General features: G+C 45.8%; 1 protein-coding gene across 1 annotated transcript in view; it reads right to left on the reverse strand.

The window, feature by feature from the left end:
• LOC119387080 (sodium-coupled monocarboxylate transporter 2) overlaps positions 1-9,434 on the reverse strand; it is a 41,251-nt gene extending 31,817 nt beyond the window's left edge. Inside the window, exon 1 of the mRNA XM_037654384.2 lies at positions 8,070-9,434. Within this exon, the coding sequence (XP_037510312.2) occupies positions 8,070-8,408 (339 nt within the window). The 5' untranslated portion in view covers positions 8,409-9,434. The remainder of the gene's footprint in view (positions 1-8,069) is intronic.
• Positions 9,435-9,721: the final 287 nt, after the last annotated feature.

The raw sequence follows: 9,721 nt of genomic DNA on the forward strand, positions 1-9,721 counted from the left end.
ATGAGCTAGTATGCTCTGTCCTGCTACTCTGCACAGGAGAAAGGCAAAAGGAAGAAAAAGGCTTGGAGGACGCTTGAGCATCGCCTTCAAGAGTAGGACCATGCCGCAAGGAAAGGAACTTTCGTGTGCGTAACATCGGCTGTTTCAAGCTATCATAGAATGCCTACTGCAAGTTGGTTGGCTGGTTGGTTCCCCAGCACCTTGGCGCAACCCACTCCGGAGATAGGCCATGAATCGGACGGTGCCTTGCTTAGGAACCTAATTCATTTACTGAAGGAAAAAGTTGAAAATGAAATGTTTAGCCATTACAGATTAGTAATATAAACTGGCAGGAAGTACAGTTGCGAAGTGCCCACTTCACCATAATTCTTCCTTTTTTAAAATTGCCGAAGTACCCACTACGCGCGCCTGTAAGGTGTCACGCGCATCTGCCCACTTTGTAATAGGTCGGCAGCTTTAAACCACCCACTCGATGCGCAATTCACACGTTTTGAAGCCTGGCGCGATTCTACGATTCTCCCTTCTAGTAATATTATATGCGTTAAGGAGACCATTCCTTTTACGTGACATTATTATAGCGTATTCTTACGAAGCAGTTCCAAGCTCTTTCTTGCGTGCCTCTGAGTTAGAACAGGTGCTTGTCACGCAGAAGGCCTGGGTTCGATTCTCAGTTGGACAGAAGATTTGTTTTATTTATTCATTTGCAACTTTCTCGAATTTTGCTAACGGGCAATGGCGATTTTTCGCTCACAACCAACGACGCAGACGCCCATCCTGGAATTTCTGCGAAAGGAGCTCTTTAACGCTATCGCGTTAAAAGAGTGAAGAAATATGATACTGGCTATAGTAGGAAGTGATGCGTACATACAATCACCAAGTAACACCGTGGTAGATCTAAAGCCTGGCGTCTAGTCCAGTACTCCTGAAAAAATAAAAAAAATCTGTAACTGCCCTCGTAGCCAAGATACCGCATAATCGTCTATCACAAAGATAAATGTACGCGAAAAATTGTAGGGGCAAGAGCCATAATCAGCGAAGGCCACGAAGTGTGTTTGTACACGTTGGGTCCTGTTGCCCGAGTTTCCTTAAATTATTTTTAAATGCGATTTCATAGTGAACCGAAGGCGCTTTGACCGTTTCGTTCTATCTATATATATCTGGCCGCTTTCGTCTGGACGCTCTCGTGGTTGTCTCCTTAACTTGACATATTGCAAAATTGGCATATGAGGACGTGACTCTATGACGAACACGATTCACAGGTTATAACATGAATTACGGGACTTGCTTGCCACGTAAGTCATCAAAACCCTTGCACCAGTCAAGTGTGGCACATACTCGCATACCGCGGCCCGTGGTATGCAGGTATGCGCCACAGGTGATTCAGAGTCTATATATCAACCCAAGGACAGCAAGAAGGAAGGAAGAAGGCAGGGAGGTTAACCAGACAGAAGCCTGGTTGGCTACCCTACGCCGGGGGAAAGGGAAAGGGGAGCGGAAAGATGAGAGAGACAGAGAAAGAGGAGCAAAAAAAAATAAATGATCAATAAATGCGCGGACACGTATGTGGCGGTGGCACTGTACAATAGTCACAGGCGTTCACAAAGGCCCGTGGTCCTCAAAAAATCCCAAATACACTTTAACTGGCTTGTGGGTCAACGAGCGATGGGCACGGTGCTCCAGCAGCGTCTGCACGGAGAGCGGCCGATCGTCCAATCGTCGCATCGCATCAGAAAGCATTCGTCTTTCAGAGGCAAATCGAGGGCAGCGGCACAGCAGATCATCGATGTCTTCCTCAGAACTGCAGACCTCGCATGCTGCACTGTCGGTCACTCCAATTAATGTTGTGTATGCCTTCGTGAAGGCGATCCCCAACCAAAGCCGACAAAGAAGCGAAGCTTCACGTCGACGAAGTCCGGATGGAGGTCGGAATTCCAGCGTAGGTTTTTTTTTTTTTTTTTTTTTTTTTGATGGAGTCTTGTACGTCTTATACTTGGCATATTCCATTTTGCCAAACAGAGACTACGTGCCAGGTGACGAAGCTGCCTTGCAGCGTCTGTCCTAGAAAGAGGAATCGGGACGGTGATCTCTTCTTGATGGGATGTGCGAGCAGCATTGTCTGCGGAAACATTGCCACTGATCTCGCAATGACCAGGTAGACACTGAAAGTCAACCTCGTGGCCTTCTTCTTTGACGCGGTGATGAATCTTGAGAATTTCGTACGTAAGCTGTTCGTGGCATCCAACAGACTGTCATTCTTAACGTGATAGCGTAAATGCGCTTGTGTCGCAGATAATGCGGTGTCGGCGTGGGCGTCGGCGGCGTTGCCGACGAGCGAAATATTCTCACGCAACGAAATAATAAAAGTCACTGCTCAAACCGGAATTGAATCCATGCATTCTGCACAGGATTAAAATATTGTACCACAGAGCCATGCCAGTGCTTCAAAGTGCTTCTGAAAAAGACCGTTTGCAAGCTTCTTGTCGGGGCAACGCTAATTGTGTTTGCAGTTGCGGCTATCCGCTTTTATAACATTGTAACAAACATTACATATGTATACCTATGACTTTGCTAGCTATAGTCGAGCGTTGCTCGAATACACCGGCGACCGTCACTTATAATATGCATATCATCGCACCGTAGCGTGCACTTCGTTGTGATAAAACTGACGCCTCTACCTAACGTGTGTGCCGGCGTTACGTTGAACCACCGGCTATCCTTCGCACGCAAGTGTGGTCAGCATGCCTGGTCAGCCCACGATATACGCTCAGCTGCTCAATTTACACAATGATGTCGGTCCACCTCGTAACGCTTGGCTCAAAGGATAAAATACGGCTCAGACTGCTACTCGCTGACTGCTTCGAATGAAGTTGATTCCCACAATGCGTGGGATCTGCCGAATTTTTTTTTTTTACGATAGGACGCGTCGCATGGCTGTTGGGGATGAATTTACATATCAATGCGGAAATATTTACAATGAATATCAGTTGCTAGAAAATAAAGCGCTCCCCGTTAGTTGTTCTTCGTGCCCTCGAAGCGCAACCGCATGCTACAAAATGTGCAGTTTTGACTATAGCCCAACAAGCAGCAGTCTTAAAAGACTCGTAAGCCTCCTGCTTCTAAAGATTCACGTATTTCCTTGGCTCCTCCATGGCCCCTGTCACCGCCGTGTTGAACTTCCGCTACACGTGCCACCGGTTGGCGCAGGAAGGTGTGAGGAAAGGGCAAACAGCGAATGACCGCGACCGTTTTCGATCGACGTGTATAGAGCGCCTTCTGAAACACTGACGCCGCCCCGCAGCCTCGAAACAACGGCGAGAAAGAATCCTTACCTCTAGAGCGTATATAGTGTAAAGTCACTGGCGATATTAATCAGGTTCGACAACCTTATAACTAAGCAGCGGCGGCACACTGTGTGATCTTTTGATGAATAATTAACTTGTGCATGAAAATAACAAGGAATTTGCTCTTAACGGACGTAAAGCCTTTTGTGAAGCTGGATTAGTCTCGATTTAAAACAGTGAAACCTGGTTTCTGAACAGACTGAATTCTACATGCCGTATATTCAATGCTTCGTCCATAGTTCCTCACTGGTGCAAAAACAGTGATTTGTAAAGTATCATTGGTACTGCTTGACCTCGCGCTCCTGCGAACGAAATACACATGCGCGATGTTTATATATATATATATATATATATATATATATATATATATATATATATATATATATATATATATATATATATATATATATATATATATATATATATATATATATATATATGCACGCACAACAATCATCTATGAACAAAAACACACAAGCACACCATTGAATAAGAGGAGCGCGAAATTCGCAAAAACGAGCTCATGCGTTCGCTATTTGTCAAAGTACATAGAACCTTAATAGCTTTAACTGCGGCGAACAATGCCGTTGTTATAGTTAACAATGAGGTTATAGCGCACCTCTTCAAGGCTCTTGTTGACCACGTACCCAATAATTTCTTTAAGCTGAATTGTGTGTGGTCAAATGACATTAAGATCGATTTAGATCGGCGTCTGGGGCTTCCACTATGTGTAAAACTTACAAGAAGGTTGTACGTGACCTCGCCAACAAGTTCACAATCGCATTCGGCAACTTCAGCACGGTCCACGGCCAGTATCGCGCAAAAAAAATTAGCCGCGTATCTGCGTGCTTCGCTGCAAATGTCGTGTAAAGACGATAGAAGAGGCGCTGTGTGGGATATGGACGCCATCTGGCAATACGTCGGGAAACATGAGTGCTGTGTTGCGTGCTGGTAGTTTCGGCGCAGCAGCAGGCGAAGACCTTTGCAGAGAAACGTCCGCACTCAACGAGTACTCTCCACACACTCTTTTATTTACACGTCGCCTGGGTAAAACAGGAACGCCAGAGCGGTGCCCACAACCGGCAGCCTGAAGGCCGCCCACAACGCTGCTTTTTCATTTCTTAAATAGTTTTTTTCACCTTCTTGGCCTTCTCAAAACTAAAGTTTTTCAACACCAACCCATGGCATTCGTACAGTGCAATACAGAACCGAAACCGAAACACAACAATGAGCTCGTGCGAAGGGCACGGAGGAAGGCAAATTTCATCGCAGTCGCATTTTCAGCTTTGTTGAAACAGCGCTCACTAGACGACGACGAAGTAAAAGAAGGCACAGGACATGCAGCGGCTGTCCTGTGCCTTCTTTTACTTCGTCGTCGTCTAGTGAGCGCTGTTTCAACAAAGATGAACGCATACCAACTCGCTCAAGCTTCCATTCTTATGCATTTTCAGCGCAGCTTAAGAAACTAGGGTCCTTAAAATTACGTATGTATGCATTTTCTCTTAAAGGAACACGCCACCTAATACTTACCTAGTGATGTTGCACCTCAGATATGCATGATATTTACTTTTTGATCGACAACCTTCACAAGTATGAACAGCCGTACCAGTTCAAGACGGCTGGCCCTAGGGCAAGTGGTTCAACTTTGGCCGAGTGGCTGAATCGAGGGACGTGCCGACAAACAGAAAGACAGACAGACAGACAGAAAGACAGACCAAAATTTTTGCGTTTAAGTTCCCCAAGAAAGACTATCGTCTTTAAAAAAAAAACTCTTCAGTGTATGCAGTGCCTTGTCGTAACCTTTGAGTAAAGATGGCTGACAGCTGTGGTAGTTCTGCGACTGTCCTCGCTTCGATGTGCAGAGGCGATCACTCGCAATCGCTCTGGCTCGTCTTGACCACAGACCCATGACGGTAGCAGTCATTTTAGAATGTCGTCATGAGGAATCGTCGAGGATGAAGGCGACGAAGGCACCGTTAAAATTCTTTAAGGCAAAATAATTGCGCAGGCGGTTGTAGACCAATAGTGATATCATGATTATGAGGACTGGAACTGTGTGCGTGCGTGCATGCTTGTGTGTGTGTGCGTGCGTGCATGCTTGTGTGTGTGTGTGTGGTGTGTGTGTGTGTGTGTGTGTGTGTGTGTGTGTGTGTGTGTGCGCGCGCGTGTGCGCGCGTGCGTGCGTGCATGCTTGTGTGTGTGCGTCTTTATCTCTACCTCTAACATTCAAACACCCCCATCCCTTTCCCCAGTGCAGGATAGCATACCAGTTATCCTAGCATCGTTAACATCCCTGCCTTTCCTCTCTCTCCGGTTCCTTCCTTTCCACATTTCTATTTAAAGATAGGGGAATGTGGCACTCAATAAGTGGATTCATATAACAGAGATCAGGCCTTAAGAGTTTGATCAAAGCGCATATTTCTACATATTTTGAAATACGAAGCATTATTATTATTATTATTATTATTATTATTATTATTATTATTATTATTATTATTATTATTATTATTATATTATTATATTATTATTATTATTATTATTGATGCTGCGCGATTCATTTCCCGATGTTTGTCTTCAATAGTGGCTGGCTATAGTTGTGTCCTCTTGCATTACTCTTTTGAAGTATGTGAACGGTAGTCGCAGATTTCGAAATGTACACATCATCTGCACAAAGTGAGAATCTTAATCCAAACGGCAGCATTCTTGCAAATTCAGCCATGACGCACTTTAAAAAAAAGCTGATTACGTTGCCTTGTTTTCATATGTTCCTCACTCTTTCCTTCAATCGTATGAGCAAATATTTAGAGGTGTGATGAGAACTCACAAATCCATCGCAAAGATCTGGCCATATTTCGAGTGCTGTCATGCTTAACAGCACACGTAAGTACGTGAGTGACGGTGTCCAATGCTCTCTTCAATCAAATGACCGAAATGGTTTCCGGATACTTTCCGAAGTTGTTTCCGAAAATTGGTTCCGGATATTGAACCGATATCCGAAAAGCATTTTAACAAAGTTAACTAACGGGGTTTAATGTCCTGGTATTGCACAGTGGAAACATAGAAACGTCGTAGTGAACTGTTCATGATTGTTTTCTTCATTTGAGTTCCTTAAACGTGCCCCAAAGCCCGTGCACACGAGTGTTCTTGCTACTCACACCGATTGGAATGCGACCGCCGCGGCCGGGAACTGAATCCGCAACCTCGTCTATTTATTATATATACTTTCACTTCCTCTCAAGCTCCTAAGCCATGCAGAGAGAAGTGAAAGGCGTGCACACAACAGTAACGATACTTATAAATTTATGTAACGCTAGCGGCAATTGCTCTGAACATAACTGCTAAATGAAGTTGACAAAAAAAAGGAAAAAATGTGCTTAGGCATGAGTACAGAGAACAACTGCAGTCAGTTGGTATAGTTACAAGTAAAAAAAAAGCAAAAAGAAAGTTCAGTGGAAAGAAATCCACTATCTTCGATTGATACGACGCCAGCTGGAAAGTCGTCCGGTCGTCGGTTGTATGTGGAATAACTGAACATCAAAACCTGCTTGCGCAACGAAAAATGCCTCTTACATTATGACGGTGATCGACTCGAGATGACTGATAAGTAGGTGCTAAAGTGATCGTGCTGCGAAGAATGCACTGATGAAACACTTTATGGAAAATGCAGAAGCGAAAAGCCTTTCCGTGTAGTAGCGATAACAATGGTGCACACAAGCTGCTCTTCACGAAGGTCATACTGGACGTACGACTGCAGTTAGAAACAAAGAAACGAGTTGAATTATTTTGGGCCACTTAAAGAGAATTAACCAATGTAGCGTCTTTAGGCTCCCAAACGGTAGCAGCATGATGCATGTTCATCTTTAAATAGTGTTTTGTGTGGTAGTAATTTCAGTGATGCAGGGGGATCTTGTTAAAATTTCGCCGCAGGTAGCCCGACATTCGATTTCCGATATCTGTTACGCACTCAAAGTTTTGGAGGCAGCCCTAATTCTTGAATTGGGTGTCTGGTAGTGGCCCTCGTACGTGGGAGTTCATGTGCCCTGGTCTATTCCCTGGATTAGCTTTGCGTTTCGAGCGCTTCCAAAGCGTATCCCAGAGGCCACGCATAAAGCAGCGCGTGGTTCAGATCTGACCCACCAGGTGCCGCTACGATCGCAGCTCTCAATCTTTCAGTGAGCTCAATCGATTAATTTTCATCAACTATCACGACAGTTAATTGGCGATTATCCTAAGTAAAGTTATGCTGCGATATCATGTGCATTCATTATAACTCTTAACTTGAACCAGAATAATCGATTTCTATTTTTAGAGAAAAAACATTGTGATTATTCTTAAAACCGGAAGTAAGTGCTCGACCGGATAAGCTTGGAAGAGAGAGAAGAGTGTCACTCGGTGCTTTTGCTACTGATAATGACATTTGCAGTGCAAGTCTTGCGGAAACTTGCGTAATAGCCAGGTTTACATACATACATACATACATACATACATACATACATACATACATACATACATACATACATACATACATACATACATACATACATACATACATACATACATACACACAACACACACCACACACACTACATACATACATACATACATACATACATACATACATACATACATACATACATACATACATACATACATACATACATACATACATACATACATACATACATACATACATACAATAATCGACTGAAGAATAGAGTGTTTGCTCACCTCAAAGACGGAAGTGACCCTGAGCCTGTAGATGACGGGCACCACAACGCGAGAGATGAACGGCACCAGGCAGAAGACGGTGACGGAACCCCAGAGCAGGTGCAGCCCGTAGCGGTAGAAGTGCGCCGTCAGGCCGACCACACCGACGGCGGTCACCAGGGACGCGAGGACGGAGAGTGACAGGGGCAGCGTGCCCAGGCTTCGATCGCCTAGAAACGCCTCGCTGGTGCCACCGACCCGAGAGCGACGGGCGAACGAAAAGTACAGGCCGACCAGAAGGTTGGACAGCATGAGCACGCCGAACACCACGTATTCGGCAACGTGCACTGTCGATGCCATGGCTCTTGCGCTGCTTGCTGGGTCCCCGCGAGTAGGTCGTGCCCCTGGGTGTTTTGCTTCGAATGCTCCGTTTTTTTCTTACGTGTGATTTCAGCTGTTTGACGCCTCGAAGTTAGTGCTTTGTCAAAACTTGGTTCCAATCTATTCTAAGACAGTGCAGATGCGCATGTCATGTGCCACGTTACGCATCGACGGCCAGGGCACCAGTCGTGAGCTGTCTACTGCGCAAGATGACGCGCAGCAAGGTTTTGTCCACGCCAGCTGCAGATACTGCACGCTGATGTCGAAGCGCCTATGTGTCCAGACAAGTGTTTGCTGGCCGAAGCGTACGTGCGGCTAGTCTCTCACAATTCGCTGGCACTGCACGATGGTTGGAGAATTCGTTAGCAGTGGAGTGCCTGACAATCCCTCGTGAGAGCTGTGACTTCTTCGGATCTAAACGAGCAGGCCTGACGGTGACAGAGCAGGCCTTACTTTTATGCAAACCTTTCTGGGGTACGGTAACCCACGCTTGAGCGTCACCGTACTAGCTGGCCTCCCAGATTAACGGTTGCGGTGAAAGCGACTGACCAAGAGCCTGCCCCTGAATAACGGGTATTTCTCACAGCAACGCGTTCTTCCTTCTTCGGTCCGACGCGGACGTCAACAGACAATCTTGCTGACTGGCCAACGTCAGAGATTATGAAGGCGCGGCTATATAACAGTAATATCAGTGGCTTTCAGGATAATGTCGCCGGTTCTATTTCGGTGACGTTCGTTCGCTCTCAGCAGACCACCACGTTGAACTTTCTTTCGCAAGGCCGATGAGTCGTTCTTCCTCACCTTCGCAGTCGTAAGCTCAAGCTTTCCCGTTAAACTGTTTATAAAACTTGGGTTCCGGTCCGAAAGATCGATCAAATATCAATTACGCGCTACGACGGTGAATAGTTAAAAGGGAATCGCCATGCTTCCGCAACGCTGCCAGAAATGAAAGAGGGGCCTATGCATAGAGCGGTGTACTTACGGCGCGCACGTCTTTACGAGCGGGGAAGGACCTCGGTTGTGGTTAAACGTCAGGAGAAGCTCGCGGTTAAAAAACGCGCGACGTCTGGCAAAGCTTCCGCTGACTCGAGGGTCACTTCCGAGGGAAAACAAAAGAAAAGAAAAGTTCATCGCTAAATCAGCTGTCGCGTCAGCGGCTCGTTCTGTGCGTCTCATTAAGAACACTCGCGAAGCAACAGTCAGCCCAGGGATCGACGTGAAGGATGTGACATTTGGAAATCACTCAGTCGCCCACCCGCACGCATCTGCTGCAGGAATACCAAATGAGGCAG

The sequence above is a fragment of the Rhipicephalus sanguineus genome, chromosome 3, assembly GCF_013339695.2.
Source record: "Rhipicephalus sanguineus isolate Rsan-2018 chromosome 3, BIME_Rsan_1.4, whole genome shotgun sequence".
Classification (NCBI taxonomy): Eukaryota; Metazoa; Arthropoda; class Arachnida; order Ixodida; family Ixodidae; genus Rhipicephalus; species Rhipicephalus sanguineus.